The sequence below is a fragment of the Vombatus ursinus genome, unplaced genomic scaffold, assembly GCF_900497805.2.
Source record: "Vombatus ursinus unplaced genomic scaffold, bare-nosed wombat genome assembly UNPS02014816.1, whole genome shotgun sequence".
Taxonomy (NCBI): domain Eukaryota; kingdom Metazoa; phylum Chordata; class Mammalia; order Diprotodontia; family Vombatidae; genus Vombatus; species Vombatus ursinus.
This window is the reverse complement of record NW_020954594.1, coordinates 17,886,449-17,903,811: the sequence shown is the minus strand read 5'-3', so window position 1 is coordinate 17,903,811 and position 17,363 is coordinate 17,886,449. Positions and strand designations below refer to the sequence as shown.

The following is a 17,363-nucleotide window of genomic DNA, read 5'->3' as shown; positions in this document are numbered from 1 at the left end:
TTTCTGCCTCCTGAATATCAACCAAAATCCCATCTTCTACAGTATTGGTATTAAAATCAAACAGGAATGGAGGCCAATAAACCATAAGCAAGGATCCCTGCAGGGTGCATATTGACTTAAAAAACCACATATTATTATCCATGTTTTATTGTATTTTTAAAAAATATTTACCAATTGCATTTTAATCTGATTCAAGTTATACTAGACAGTGTTGTGGGCTAAGTAACACTTATTGCCTAACTATTTTACAGGAATTCTTTCCATTAACTTCTTAATTCTATGCCTTCTGTGATTTATTTCCTATTTATCTTATACATAGCTTGTTTTTGTATATTTCTTTGCTTGTTGCCTCTCCCATTATACTGTAAATTGCTTAAGGCCAGGGACTGTTTCTCCCCAGTTTAGCACTGAGTCTGACACAAAGTAAGTACTTAATAAGTGCTTTTTAATAAATGCTTAATAAATACTGACTGTATTGAATGTAGCCACAGGCAGGAGTTGAGTTATCTTAGAAAGAGGGTTTATCAACTTAGTTCTTGGTAAGTCTCAATATATGTGGGTAGGCAGAGAAGATATGCCTCAATAAGAAGAAATCCTAGTGGGATTTCCTAGAACAGTAATCTCTCTTGGTAAGGACTCCTGGTCTTCAATCAGATCAAAAAAGAAACTTTTCCCTTCTGTTATGTGTATCAAAATTTCCAAAACAGAGCTATAGATATTTTAAAGGACTGAAAGAGATCACAGATTAGGAGAAAACAGCAGTTGAAGACATCTCTGGACACAACTGATAAGGAAGCAGGATTGTGGCTAAGAATGGATTTTGTGAGACTTGTATGCAACTAGACTTTTGGGAACTTCCAATGGAAGAAACTGCCATGAAAAGAATCCTCATACTGGGAAGGTAATTGGCACTAGCAAATATTCACTGTGGGACTTTAGAACTTTGTAATATGCTCATTTTAGAATAACATTTATTTTTTAATTTTTTCTAATAAACTTTTATTTTAACATATTTCAATTAGCACAGTTATAAGGGAGAGTTGCTATCGGTCAATTGGGCTATCCAGTGAAAGGATATTTTAATTCTAACCATGTACCACCACCCACTCCCAACTCAGTGGACAGAATCAGAGTTATTAATGTGCTTGAGTCAAAACATTCCCACAGGAAACCTGGGTTCTTCATACCAAAAGCATCTTTGACACATGGAGTATTCTAAATAAACGAAGAGCTGGATCTTCCCTTTATCCATCTGTAGACACTTGTGCAATTGGAAGATTTTTGTATACTTCTGAACTAGTCAATAATTCGTTTGCGTTTTTACCAAATGTAAATTAATGTTGGGAGAAGAGAGGAAGAATTTCCACTGAAAACTAACATCCTATATTAAAGAAAATATCACTACCCTTGCTGAGGCTCCTCTAACAAAATTTCTATTACTTGGATCATGAGTTGCAATACAGCATTAGTTTTGATACAAGAAGATGATTTACTAGTGAAAAGTGAGATGAACAGCAGTGCTTGATTATAATACTAATTATATTCATATGTTTCATTAAAATTTCAAAAGCAAAAAAGGAAGTTAGGGTGTGGCAAAATTAGTACAAGATTTTCATCTGAGCCAGTCAAGTTCTGTTACCTGAGAATCAGGAAAAAAATGAGTCATATCTCTAAACAGAAGATGAAGGACATTTCTGGATAATTAAGACCTAAAATACCTATATTTGCCTCAGTTAACTTCAGAGTACTGACAAAAGTCAGACCCCGCCAGACTTATCTGATACTTGCCAATCTAGTTCAATCTGAATGTGTAGATCAGCTCAGGAGACATTTACCAAAACGTTATACTATAGTATAACCAAAGTTATTAAACAAGCATTTATTGAGTGGCTTCGATATGTACAGCATTGTATAGATATTACTAGCTTTCTGTGTGAAATAAGAATTTGTACCTGAAAGTATTGTTAAAATAAAACAATGACTAAAACTGACTTGACTAATTAATGGAGTTCCAACATGCAAACAAGATGTCATGGAGTTACAAGAGGGTTGAGAAATGGGAAACAAATTGTAGAGGATCTTATTAATTTACAATGTAGTTCACATAACATTATTTAGATGGAAGATGGTGTCTGCCTATGGTGCCATATGAGATTAAGGTGTTAAAATGAGAACACAGGATTGATTTTGTGCCTGTGTTTGTTTTGCCTTCGCTTCCTACCCCCAATCCTGCAATGATCATTTTAGCCACCCTTCTAAACAAGGGAGAGTCAAGCTTTTCATCTAACATTAAATGAACCACCTTTTGGCTCAATAGACAATCACCCTACCAGGAGAGGTAAGAGAAAACCTCCATTTAAGCCAGTTGGCCAAGAACTCAGCACATTTATGCCACAAGTTAGTTTGTACCCGTATGTTAAACCCTTTCATTAGGACATTAGCCTTGACAGCATTATGTTCTCTATTTGAACAAATGTTCCGTAATTACTTTGTCTTTTGATGTGGGTTAAAATGCCAGCTGTAAATGCTGAAGATCTTTGAGTACACAGTTGAGTGGCTCAGTCATAGCATATTCCCTGTAACACAGGGAAACTGAATTTTAAAACAACTCTGATGTCCTGAAAGCTTAAAAAAATCCTTGGCATACCGCAGAGAGCTGCTCCTGGTCTCCTGGAGGTGAATGCCAGCTGCACTGCTTTCAGCTCAGCCTACTTTGGCTACCCCACAGAGACTATTGGCAGCAACCTCAGAGGGGTAAAAATAAACTTGAAAGTATTTTTAACACAACACAACAAGGCTCTGTGAAAGGAAAAGCCTGTGGGCAAAAACATCAGCATTTATCCTTTACCTTCCTGTTAGTTCCATTCAAAAACACTTTTTCAATGTGATCATAATAGGCATCACACCAGTACAATGTGTTGGTGTGAGAGTCCAGAGTTAAACCATTTGGCCACAGCATCTTTGAAGTCACAAAAATCTGTCGATTGAAGCCGTCCATCCAGGCCTTCTCAATTCTTCCCACGCTGTCATCTATTTCATCCTCCTCCCAGTCTGTCCAATACATCCATCTAAGAAATTATAAATAAGACCATAAAAACATCATTTTAATCAGATACCTCATGAAAAAAGGCCTTGATCAGAGGTTATAACATTAAAAAAATTTAATCTGGTCTTTCTTAGTATGCCTATTTGTAATCCAAGGCCACTGTCAATGAAGCACCAAAGGAAGTGCAGCCTTGGCAATTACCTGCTAAATCTAATCAATGTAGACAGTCCCTCTGGCTATGTAAGGGCAAAAAATTATCTGGGTTGGTTGAGGGCAATGGTAAAATTGACAGAAAACTGTCAAATCTCTATTTCCCTTGGTATAGACAAAGTCTCAGAAGAATACTTTGTCTAGGAAATGACTTTTTTTCCCCTAGGTTTAGTGACAGGTTTTTAAGTGTTGTTCTCAACACTGAGAATATAATCAATTATGTGATTAAAAAGCAGATTGACTGACGTGAGAATCCAGGACACAGTTAATGACCTACTCCAGACTTTATTTAATCTCAGATGAATTATTATTTTTTTAAGGTAGGCAATTGGATTGTCTTTGTTCTAAAGGGCACAGTCATACTGGGTTTGTTTGGCCAGGTCTAATTTGTCTTCCTGATGCAAATCATCTGTGTTTTATTGCTGCTTATTACTACCCCAAAACCCACAGAGGATGATTTAGCTGCACACAACTTTAATAATAGCAGGTTGACTAACCTTGAGATTTTGAGCTTCATTTCAATCTCAAATGAAAGCAGCTGCTTTTAAAAAAAATCTTTTGTGCAAGCTACAAGGAGGAAGAAAAAAAATTATGGGCTTATGTCCCAGTTCTCTCATGGGTAGGGTCAAAAACACTCCCCATGCATTGTTTTAAGGTCATGTGAAAGGCCTTGAGTTATTAATTCAATTATAAGTTTTAATTCAGCCCTCTCCCCTGTCCTCCTATTAGACTGCTGTCTCCAAGAATGTCTTTATTACATACATTGATCCTACACAACTACCCTCTTTTTGTGGGCCCCCAAATGCTGCTTAGTTTCTTGGATGGTAGCTTTTTGTTTGTCTGGCAGAATCACAACTGTCCAAAGACCACAATGCTGTTGATAAACATCTTTCTCTCACTCTTGAATTTTCTTCAATTAGTAAAATTAATAGGAATTTCTCATGGGTTTATAGATTTGAATTTGGAAACTGACAAAAGATTGAATGATATTCTGGACTGCAACCTATTGTCTTGAATTTGCATTTCCATTGCTGAAATTCAAATATTATGAATTACTTGCTAAAGTGTCCACAATCTAAATATTTTATAAACATAATTAAGGGATGTGTAGAACACTGAGACATTAAATGACTTGTCCAGGGGCACTTAACTAGTATGTGTTAAAAGCAATCTTTGAACCCAGGCCTTTGAGGCCAACTCTCTATCCACTATCCATTGAAATTACTTTTTCTTTCTTTGATTTTTTAACTTCTAATGGTTCCAATATGCTTCTTGCAAGGAGTCTATACATGTCAATGCTTAGACATTATACATATAAGATACCTATAACATAAATTAAATATAACCTTAGAAGGAAAAGTTCTAGCAGCTGGAGTGACAAAGGTAGGTCTCCTGAAGAAGGTGGGTAATGTTTGAGTTTGATCTGGAAGAAAGGCAAAGATTCTATGAGGCAAAAGTGAGGAGGAGAGAAAGAGCGGCTTATGATCAGAGAGCCAAATAAACCTCGATGACTTTTATTCATGTATTTAAGGTGACAAAAATGAGTAATCAAATAAAGGAATGATAGAAAAAGGAAGTAGATTGGCCATGTGTGCAAATTCATTAGACCTAGAAACTGCATCACCTCCCAATTCTAGACCATCATGCCTATTCCCATTTTATTCCCTGAACCTATCATTTTAGGGAGTCAACCCTATGGAGAAGGGGTCTGTAACATCCATACCACCACTACCATCAAGTGAGGATCAACTGCCTCTCACTTGGCAGGAAATAAAATTTAGCTCAGAAATACCTTCTGAGAGACAGACTGGAAATGTCATGTGCTGGGCAGGCCAAACCATTACCAACACCACAACTGTTCCCTCCTATTTGACCCTCCTGGACATAACCCAGCACAGGGGTGGGGAACCTGTGGCCTTGAGGCCACATGTGGCCTTCAAGGTCCTTGGCTGTGGCCTTTTGACTGAGCCCAAGTTATACAACAGAAATCCTTTTATTAAGGGGAATTGTTCTGTGAAGTTTGGATTCAGTCAAAGGGCTATACTGGAAGACCCAGAGAGCCACATGCAACCTCCAAGCCATAGGTTCCCCACCTCTGGCCCAGAACCTAGAATCTAAGAACAAGGAGAACTGTAGCATGTTCCAGGTCATCAACCCCTCTAGCAGCCCAAGTTCACAATCATCTCTTCAGGGAGCAACTCTGGTAGGAATGTTATCTACCATTCACCTCTGTCCTGCTTCAGCCTGTCCCTGTTTCCTCAGCAGCCACAAACACTGAATTCCCAGAAAAGAAAGTTCTGATCACTAAAGTCTTTGAAATGGTTCAATATGAGAAATAAAATTTTATCAATAAAAGCAACAAAAGCTGGAATTTATATAGTGCTTTAAGGTATGCAAAGCACTTTACAGATACAGTATTATTTTATTCTGATAAACCTGGGTGGTAACTACTATTATTATCCCCATTTTACAGATGAAGAAAATGAGGTTAAATGACTTGCCTAGGGTCACAAAGTTAATTACCCTCTAAGGCCAGATTTGAACTCAGGCTCTAGCTACCATTAAACAACGTGCATTGCCGTCTGATGGGCAGCTATATCCTAAAGACCATTGGGTCTTCCCATGTAATTTGCAGCTGAAATATCCTATAGGCACATTTTCTCCCACTATTATAATATGAATACAGGTTCTGTCTTGCTTTTCAAATTATACCCTCAACACTTATACAATGCTTTTTTATGTGCAAATGCTTTTCCTTTGCTTCTTTCATTCAGGTAGCAGGAGCAAGAGTTAACTGATGACTGGCCTAGATACTTCACTGCTGTTCTTGAAGAGAATATGAGGAAGGGCCTAAATTTGTTGAGTAGTAGATCCTCTGTGGTGAGCTTAGGTTAGGTCATGAACAAGAGTTTCACAGGCTGGGTAGGTTAGATATTTCATATTTCATGGAAGATGGGTTATGAGTAATCTTCCTCAATAGAGAGAATACCCTTATTGATGAAATCACATGCAATAGAGTACTGACATATTTGAACATATGCACATATTGTAAATAAGAAGATAGCAACTTGGTAGAACTTATGTACCTGATTATCATTTACTCATTTTATTATGTTTAGCATCATAATCAGATAGTGAACAATTTTCTATTACTATTACTGATGATTATTATGTCTTCTAGATATGTGACTTCTTGGTTCACTCCTAAAAGTACAAATTATATTCTAGAAAACAGACTGGCAAAATATGAAGTGCATAAATGTCAAGGTCCAGAGAGAGGCCCCCCAGGATGTTTTGTGGACCTCATATGGAACGTTTATAGGACATGGACATAAATCTCACAGGACAGGGTGAAAATCTCAGAGCACAGTGCTTGGCTCATGGTAGACTTGTTGATTTCAGTTTGCTCTTCCACATTGTACAGGTTAGGGTGCAGTGCCCCACAATCTGGAAAATGCACATAAAATGTTTTTGTCCTCCCTTCGTTCCAGAGAAGTATGATTTTTTTTTCTTTTATGGGGTGTTTACAGTACCTTATTGTAAAATCTGGGTTTATATTACACAATACTGCACATATATTTTGTGCATTTATGAGTTTCTAACCTCTTTCTGTGTCAAGTGCTAGCTTTCACTTGTCATCTATAGCTTCCACAAAACTCCCCCAAAATTCCCATTTAATTTTTTTATGCCAATCCACAATATATTGAAACCATGATGGGGAAAGTCATGATGTAGAAGGGATAAATGTAATTGACTGATAGGTTGAGACAGTGTGGAAGGCTTTCAATACTGTTGGAGGGAGTATCTATGTGCACGAGAATACACATCCATTTACATGTCTAATATAAAGCATATTCTAAACTTTTGAAACTAGTGTCATAAATACTTCCTCCCTTACATTCACTGAATCATAGGGTGCATTAGACTTGTAAAAGTTTAGGCAATTATAACATTGTTAGCCATGGAAGATATAATAAAGTTTTACTATTCAGCTGCACCTTCCTGTAGATTAAAAATATATAGGGCTATAAGGAACCTTATATTATTTCTTTTAACAAATCCCTTAGGTAGGAAATCATTTCATATTGAAGTCTGCTGAGGTTGTAAATATATAGACATATAATTATATAAAGCAGAATTTCCCCCATTATCAAGTGTATAATGAAATAACTCAATGCAGAATTATTAAACATGGACAATTGAAGGTAAACAGGTATCACCCTACTCAAATTAGTGGAATATTGAGATTTCTTTTCTGAAAACACAGACTGCCATAACCTTTCTCTAGAGCAACTCTCCTTCCAATTTGTAAGGATATTACCATCTAAGGACTTTTCACTTCCCTCCCAGAAGTATTTAAACCTTTCACCCTCATCCCCCTCCCTTTTCTGCTCTGGAGCCATTATGAAATCAATTCTCTCACTCCTCCTGGACAAAGATGTGTTCATCTGATTTCCAGTGGGTTGACATTACAAGAAGTAGTTTTTGAAATTAAAACACATTTCCCTGGCCACCACTCCCTTATGTGTATGATTCCCCCCATTAGAATATAAGCTCCTTGAGGGCAGTGACTATCTTCGCTTTTATGTTTGTGTCCCCAGTGCTTGGCACAGTGCATGGAACATGGTAAGCACTTGGTAAATGCTTGTTTTTAGTATCACTTGGTGGAACAATAGATAAGATCACTGTTTCCAGAGCCAGAACGTTCTAAGTTCAAATCCTGCCTCAGACTCTTACCAGTTGTTTTACCCTGGGAAAGTCACTTAACTTCCATTTCAGTTTCTTCAGCTATAAAATGGGTATAATAATAGCACCTGCTTCTTAGGGTTTTTGAGAGGATCAAATGAGATAATATTTGTAAAATGCTTAGCACACAGCCTGGCACATAGCAGGCACTTAATAAACGCTTGCTTATTTCTTTCCTTCCCTGTTGACTGACCTGTGCTCTTGTGTTCTTCTATCACTTTCCAGAATGACTGGGAGGATCCATATGTTGGATTGAAGAATCACACAATCTTAGGGCTATAAGGGACCTTATATATTTTCTAGTCCAACCTCTTCATTTTACTGCTGAGGAAACTGATGCAGAAAAATTAATTCGCCTAAAGTTAGTGACAGTGCCAATTTCTCCCAAGTCCTAGGTCAATGTTTCTCCATTTTACCAACTTTTAACAGTAATATCATCTCTAAAATAAAGTGAGAGCCTGATGATATATGCCTCCTTCCTCTTCAATAAGAGGTAGGAAATTATAGGTGAAGTCTGACATTGTCACCACCCTGGTGGATACTTTCATCACCTCACACCTGTACTGTCGCAATGACTTGCTGTGATCTCCCTGTCACAAGTCACTCCCCATTCTAATCTATCCTCCACTCAGTTGTCAAAGCCAACTTCCTAAAATGTAGGTTTGACCATGTCAGCACTCTTATTCAATAAACCACAGTGGCTCCCTATCACTTCCACGACCAAATATGAAATCCTCTGGCTTTCTAAGCCTTTCATAATGTTCCATGCTCCCCCATTGTCCCCTCCGCTCCCTCCTCCACATCCATAAGCCAGTGACACTGACGTCCTTGGTCTTCCTGGAACAAGACACTCCCGCTCTGACTCGGGCATTTTCATTGATTGTCCTCCATTGCTGTGATGCTCCCTGGCCTCATTTCTGTCTCCCGGCTTATTTTAAGTCACAAATAAAATTCCACCTTCTATAGGAAGTCTTTCTCAATACTTTTAATCCTAGTGCCCTTCCCCTAGGGATTATTTCCAATTGAACCTGTATATAGCTTGATTGTATGAAGCTGTTTGCATGGTTTTTTTTTCCCATTAGAGTGTGAACAAAGATTTTTTTTTTAATTTTAACTTATTTTATATGTCCAGCACATATCAGGGTATCTAATACAGAGGAGGTTCTTAATAAATGTTTACTGACTGACTGATTGGTCAATGTGTCTGTTTGCTTTCCTTAAACTTTACTTCTTTCCTTTAAGGCACTATACCTAAAATATACTATGTGCTTAATAAATACTTTATCATTCATCATCCTTCAAGACAGAGTTCTGTGATTGGGGCTGGGGGAGAGTGGTGGCTGTATTATAAAATGTCTGAAAGTAAAAATAATTTTAAAAATCAATAAAACATTTAAAACAAAACAAATTCAGATCTTTAGGTACATTTATTCCCATAATTTTATTCTAAAACTCTACCCAGCTGTAGGCAACAGAATTCAACCCTGGGGAATGATGTGTACTCTAGGCTTCCAAAGAACAGGTTTCAAAGAGTTCACAGAAAAGGTAAGTAGGATCCCAGGGCCAAAACTTATGTTGGGAAAAATCAGTCCAAAAAACATAGGAAGCTCCCAAGAATGCAATTCTGATGGCACAACTTTATCTAAGGAGGAAGAAAAAAGAAAAAAGAGAAAGGGACTGGTGTGAATGCCCTGCAAATTCATCAACTAGTTTAAAAGTTTTTCAAGGCATATAAAGGACATAGGCAAAGGAAGATAAGAGAGGATGAATGCAAAAGAGTGGCAGAGTGCTAAGTTAATAACAAACCGAGGTTGATATGAATGGTGAAAACATCAAAAAGCAATATCTTAGCTATGTTTGAGCAAAAAAAAAAAAAAAGGCTAGAAGAAGAGAGAGGTCTGCTGCTTAGAACTGGTATATAGATGATCCCAGACAAAAGAAAGAAAGAGGAACTAACTATTCAACTCTTATTTTGTTTCCTTTTTTTCTTGCCAAAGTGATTATATTCTTATTAGGAAGGACAGAACAAAATTAGTCAGCAGGAAGTTGAAACACAAGATAAATGAAGGGGAAAATAAGAGAGCATCTGACTGCCCTCAATGAGTTCTAGGCACCAGCTCCAGTTTTCAGATTTGAAGACAACACAGAGGTGAGGATTGCTGACTCAATGGATAACAGTAATATTAGCTAATAGGACTGGAGTATTCAAAAACTGAAGTGACCTTCCTTAGAAGATAACAGGTTCCCCATCACTAAAGGTCTTTAATGAGAGAGTTGCCTGAAGATGTTGTAATAAAATCCAGCGCTTCTTAAACCCAAATGGGGTCATGACCCACAGTTTACGAAGCACTGAAGGGGTTGCAGTTGGAAAAAATTTAAGAAACCCTGGAGATTATTGGTCAGACATGGGCTGGCAAGATGACTTGAGATTCTTTCCAATTTTAATATTTTGTAATTTTGTGATTCAAGACAAGACAAAAATTTCTACTTTCTCAGGGCATTTGCTTAGGCAGGCAAGTGGGAAAGTATTAAGAAAAGGATCATGAGGATCTAACAGGAAAAGGAAGACTAGAATGATATAAATGTTTCTATATTTAACATTGGAAGCTCTGGGGAGCTGGACTATCCCCTTGTATCCATGGAAGGAGAAAGTAGAGAGCCCTGGGACATGCTTTGAGAGCCCTAGATTGGAGTAGTTAGGCTGGCAATTAATTTGGCTTTACAGTTTCCCCAGGAAGCTCATCATTGAGAAATCTTATTATCCCAAAAGACTGAATCAACCTGGTATTCACATCTCAACACTACTCTCCTCTGACCCTCTGACTGTACCCTTTGACTAGAGGGTAGGGCCATGGATTCCAGGGTTTCTATTTAAAGTAAGGGCTCAGCACAGTTTTCCTCTAAGTTTCCCACCAGCTACAATGCTTGCAGACTTTTTTGGAACTTTCCATCACACCTTGTCCACTCCCCCCGCCCCAGCCTGGCCCCCTTTGCAGTGTACCTTCCTTTCCCTATCCCTCTACTTTTCACTTGCTTTTTGTGTGCTGTCTTCCCCATTAGATTGTAAGTTCCTTGAGTGCAAGGGCTGCCTGTTTCCATTTGCATTTGTATCTTCAGTGCTTAGCACAAAGCCTGGCACATAGCTGGTGCTTAATAAAGGCATACTGAGTGACTCACAGATGGTAACACTCCCACTATAGGCAAATTATTCTTCCTGGAACTTCTGAAACTTACAAAGGCCAATAAGATCTCTTAGTAACACCTAAGTCACAGGGGGAAAAAATAAGAACACTACTGTGTTACATTCATTGAGGTAAAAAAAGTAGAGAACTGTCAGGAATTTAATAGTTTTTATATTTAATACTTTCTTATATTTATGTATGAAAAGTTTTATTCTGGGATAAAAGAACTGGAGAAATCTTATGATCAAGAGTTATTCATGTCATATCATTTAAAATGCATTTACACTTATTCTGAACCCTAGTCTTGGTCTACTTATCCAGCTTTAGTTTTTGTCTATGAAAAAGTGAGATTATTTGTTTAGAACAAATTCCAAACTTTCTCATTGCATTAAAAAAAAATCAAAAAAAAAGTTTTAGGAGTTTTTGTCCTATTCATGACTTTGAATGGAATGAATTGAGGTTTTAATCATTAATACATAGCCTGAAATTGAAAAGTAAGGTAACTTTCCAGAAAATGACAGTCAAGAAAAACTATGTCACCATTAATCTTTTTATTTCTGGTGAATGTGTTTTGGTCAGGATTTTATCTGATTAACTTTGGCCTTCATTCTCCATTCTACTTCAAGATACAGACTTGAAGAATAGTAGAAAATAATAAAATGAATAATATTTCCTAAATCTGTCACTGACCTCATATATTGCCAAAAATAAAAAAAAGAAGAAAGAAAAAAAAGTTATCTCTGATTAGTTAAAAATAGAAGTAAACTCTTTGCATACCCATTGACAGGATCAACAACAATTCCACGAGGATGAGACATTTCTCCCTCTAAGAGAGTCTTCCGACTTTGTGATGCTTTCTGGAGTCTGGCTACACTGATGGTTTTCTTGTGGCCATCATTTGTCCAATAGAGATTATTTCCAATCCAGTCCACAGCTATACCTTCCACATTATCAAGATCTATTATCAAAAACAAAAAACAAAACATAAGCAAAGTACTTATTATGCCAGTTCAGCTTTGCTTCAGGAAGACAATTATTATTTTGGCTCTCCATAAAGGCAAAAATTATTATGATACATTGTAAAATGGTAATTTATATATTTTCTTTCTTTTCCATAAGATATGATGGAGCATCCTCCAGTAAGATGGATCTTCTCTTCTTTTCATAAATATCATTTACCTGTAATTATGGTGACCATCTTTTCTGAAATAAAAATTAGGATACCTGGTTTGACAAAGAATATTCATTTTCCAAAAGACTGTTAAAAGAACTGGTCCTCTTCTTGAAATTGAAATATACGGCTGCTGTGCCTAAAACAAACACATTTTATATCCCTCATTGTTTGAATAGTTGTTTGAATAGGTAGTACTGGCAGTTTTGCCAATACGAAGTTGGCAATATTTTTGTCCAATATTCTGGAATAAAGTATTTCTAAGATATGCTTAAATTAGCCTTAGTTATCGGCTTCCCTTTGTATTTTTCTTTATTTGACCATTTTATTTGAATGAGAAACTCTTTCCACATGGCTTCCTTCATTCCAACCTCATTTGATGAAATGATCAGGACTGCTTGCACCATTTAAAACTAATGTATTAAAAAGCTTTGAAGGAAATAGTGTTTCTCACAGAAAATGATAGGAAGCACAATTAATGGGGTAAAAGAAGAAAAAAAGATGACTCTGGGTCTAGGAACAAAGATTATCATTCAGTATAATATCTACTTATGATGAAATCACATGTCCAGGCACATAATGGTTATTGCACATTAACATCAGATCATTCTGAATAATAACAATATCTTTTTTCATGATAATAGTTATTATTATTATTATTATTCACTCACCTCTGAGGGAAATGGTATGTACTTCCACAGTGAAGAAAAAGTACCCTCCCTTTACACTATCCTTAAAGTGAATAAGAGATTCATAGAATGCTTGACATAGAAGGAATTCAGAAATCATCTTGCCCAAAGCCCTCATTTCCAGATGTTTTCATATTCTAAAAGTGTTACTTTAAACACAAACATGGTTCAGGACCTTCCAAGGAAATATTAAAGACAAGTCAAGATTTAGGATCCCCATTAGGGCTATAGATCTGTAGTTGCAAGCGACCTCAGAGGCCACAGAATCCAATCACCTAATTTTACAGTTGAGGAAACTGTAACTCAGAGGTTAAATGACATGACCAAGGTTGCCCAGGCAATAAGCTGCAGAGCTAGAATCTTAACTCAGATCTGACAACTGAGTTGAGCAGAATGGAAATATTATTCTGCACCATTCAAACAGGATCATAACCTAGAAAAGAAGTTTGAAGGTCATCCAGTTAAGTTCCCACCCTTTAATGACGGAGAAAACCAAGTCCCAGGAAGCTAAATGCTTTCCCAATCTCACAACTAATGAAATGACAGGACTGGGGCTACCACCTATGATTTCTGACTTTCAGTTCATTATACCGTGCTATGTTTACGGTGACTCTCTGGGGCTATAGATTCTCTGGTATATAATGTATGTGAATAGGCTGTAATGGAGAACTAAGAAGGAACACCAAAAAAGAACAGAAATGAAAGATGACAGAAAGAGATAACTCTACTTAGTAAGACTGAGACAGAAGAGATGCGGCAAAGTGCTCCACCAGTACATCAAAGATGGCAACAGAAATGGAGGGAAGCATTCAATATGTTGGGTGGCCCTTTCTGTGGCCAGCTTTTGAGAGAAAATGGATTAGAATCTCACAATATAAGCAGGCACGGATGGTTTTCAATCTACAACCTTGTAGAGAACTCCCCAATAGATGAGATCAAAAATCCATTTTAGTATTAAGTAATAATCTTCTCTAAATTATTCACCTACTAGATTGAATTGTGTGCAGCAGGGGCTACATTCCCCTCCCCCCACTCCTAGCCTTTGCGCTTCTCTCAGCACTGAGCACAATGATCTGTAAATCAATTAAATCTCATCCAATTCACATGTAGCCTTAGACTAAATAAATATTAAGCAACTATTACGAGCAACATGCTGGCACAGTGACTAGGGAGGTGACTTAGAATTAAAAAGATTGGGTTCAAGTTTCACCTCAGTCAGATACTGGCTAGGTGATTCTGGTCAAATCACTTAATGTCTCAGTGTTTCAGGCAAGCTTTTAAGAGGTTAAAGAGCAAAGCCACTACCTATCTGCACTCAGAGAGGGAATTTCATCATGGAGAGTTTTTCTACATCAGTGAAATCACAAGACCAGATTACAAAAACAACAACCAAAAACTGTGCAGGGCAATCTGCCAGGTGCTAGGCAGATGAGATATAAAGGCATCACACAATTAGTATTTCAGGAATGACTCAGCTTGTTCTCATTGGTCCTAGAAGGGAGAAATAGGAACAATTAGTGGAAATAGCTGAGGGGCAGATTTAGGTTTAACATAAAACAAGAACAAGATCTTTCTTATAATAAAAGGATATCCAAAAATAGAATGGGTCATCTCAGGAAGTAGTGGGTCCCCCTTTGTTACAAGTCCAAAATTAAAAGTTAGATAACCACTTGTTGAGGATCACAGGACCACAAATATGAAATGGCCCCTGCCCTCAAGGAGTTAATAATTTATGGTGTGTGACTGTATGTCTGTGTCTGTGTGCATGTAGTATGATGTGAACACAGATTAATACATATATACATACATATAATAACTTCAGAGGGAGAGTACTAATCAGTATGTGCTGTGTACTAATTATGTACTAATCAGGGTGTGGGGAGAGGGGAAGAATCAAGAAAGACTCCCTTTAAGAGATATTTCCACTGTGCATTGAAGGAATGTAAGGATTTTCTTCTAGAAGCTGGCAAAAGCTTTACAAAGTGTAAAATCCTAAATAAATATCAGCTACAATAAGTAACAGAAGACATCAACTTGTTAATTTTGGGGGGTTAAAAACAACAGCAACAATAATAAATATCAGCTATTATTACTATGGTTCCCAAATAATAATAAATATTAGCTATTATTATTATGGTTCCCAAATGAATTGTTGATAAAAACATACTAGCTCCCAAATTTAAAAGTAGTAAATTATGGAATTCCAGATTAATGGAATATTATAAACTACCTTAGCTCCTTAGACCTTAAGGGTACTTTAGAGCATATGAATTATGATCTGGAAGGTATTTAAGACATATTATTTCCAATTTTCATACTCCCAGTAATCTATCCCAGTTATTCGGAGGAAAAAAAAAAACTTTGGCTGCAAATTCAACAAACCTTGGCATTTATTGTATTAAACATAGCATAAGTAACTCCATTTTTCCTTTTATCCACTATTTTGTGAAATTAAGTTTCAGCTCCATGTAAGTCATCTAATTTTGGATATTTCCCAAGATATTCCCCTTTCAATATCTCATCCAATTTAAAGAATGCCACAGAACCACCCCTCTCTCCCTCTCACCTCAATGTCTCCCAGTCCTCTCCACCAATAAGAAACCAGGTGTCTCAATCACTCTAATCCTGTTTTTCCCTCCTTCCAAATTGTATATTAACTGTGTAGAAACCAATCATCATTGTCTTTGGCTTTGAAAAATCTTGGACTAGATTTATTTCTTCAACTGCATGCCTTAACAAATAAATTGTTTGTCTGGATGAAACTTTTTTTTTTTTATTTCGCTGTAACATATGCTAGCATTTTTAATCACAAACCCTCCTACTACTGGGGAAAACATATTCTGACTCTACTACTGATCAATGTATGCCCTGACACAGCAGAACTAACACATCTTGTGATTTGATCTAACTGAAAATCCCATTATAGTGAATCAGATATGTTTCTAATCTCACTAAGCTATTTGCTTCATTACATCCAGAGAGAGTAATTTTCACAGGTTAATTGTTAGTTAGAGGGAAAAAGTTTAATTTTGCCTTGACATTATTGGCACTTAATTTAGTGGTTACCTTCTTATTAAGGTATGATGGAAACAGACTATCTGGTTGCTACTTTTCATGCCATTTATTGTACTGTATAGCTCTGATATTATCTTGTTATTTTCCTTTCAAAAACCATACAGCATTTGAAGTCTCTCCTAGAACAGAGATTCTCCCTTCCCCATCTTCACTTTTCTTTTTAATAAATTTCCTTTTGAAGACCTAGTTGTGACTCCTCCCTCCCCTTTAGATGAATTATATAAAATTAAAGAATTTTCTTTATGTGCTTTCCAAATACATAGACATTTCTTATTTATGATCATTTTATTAATGAGATCAGGGCCTACTTGCTACAAACTACATTCCTTTTTATTCCTCTCTCTTGGCATGTCTGATACTTCAGTCACATTTCTTTGCAATCTGTTTGGTTACCACAACATTAAGAATTATAACTTACATTTATGTAGTGTTTTAAGTTTAACAAATCACTTTCTTCATGATAATCCCGTGTAGGAGTATATTAGCTCCATAAGAAAAAGAAACTGAGGATCTGAGAAGTAAGATAATTTCCCCCAATTATACATTACTAATAGCAGAACAAAGTCAGAACAAGGATCAACTTTAATTGGGAGTAGATGTTAGAGATTAGGAGATAAATAAAAAGAAAGATTATAGTTGAATTGTAAAGAATAAGTATTTGAAGAAGAAAAGCTCTCATCTCACCATTAATTTAGGACAGAATTTGTATTTGGGGAAAAAAAGTAGCATCTTTCTCTTAAACATCTAATTGGGGATATCATTAGAACAAATTAAACAATGAGACTTACATCTCATTTCCTCTACTGGAGACAGAAGAATGGAATACAAGTAGAGAGTAGAAGAAATTATAAAATGTCTTGTTTTCTTTCCTTTTCTGACCAAAGGGGTGGCAGTTTTTCTCCCTTGCACATGGAAATATAAAACCATTGTGTGAACCTGAATCATTTACACATTTATTGTGCATCTACTCTGTTCATGTCTGGGTTGTAATAGAAAAATGAACTGACTCTACAGTCAGAGGACCTGGAGGGTTTTATGAGTCAATAAACTTAATATAAATCAACACAGTGATATGGCAGCAAAATAAAGCTAATAAAATCTTAGGGAGTATCAAAAAGGTTATACTGTCCAGGACAAGGTAAGTGATAGCCTCACTGCATTCAGCCCTTGTCTGACCAGATCTGGAGAATTAATTATATACAGTTCTGAACATCATAGTTCAGAATGGACATTAAATAAGTTGG

At 36.5% G+C, this 17,363-nt stretch overlaps 1 protein-coding gene across 1 annotated transcript in view; it reads right to left on the bottom strand.

The window, feature by feature from the left end:
- LRP1B (LDL receptor related protein 1B) overlaps nt 1-17,363 on the bottom strand; it is a 2,189,733-nt gene that overhangs the window by 930,784 nt on the left and 1,241,586 nt on the right. The window contains exons 12-13 of the mRNA XM_027835590.1: nt 11,962-12,142; nt 2,849-3,068 (exon numbers count right to left, since the gene is read on the bottom strand). Of these exons, the coding sequence (XP_027691391.1) occupies nt 2,849-3,068; nt 11,962-12,142 (401 nt within the window). The remainder of the gene's footprint in view (nt 1-2,848; nt 3,069-11,961; nt 12,143-17,363) is intronic.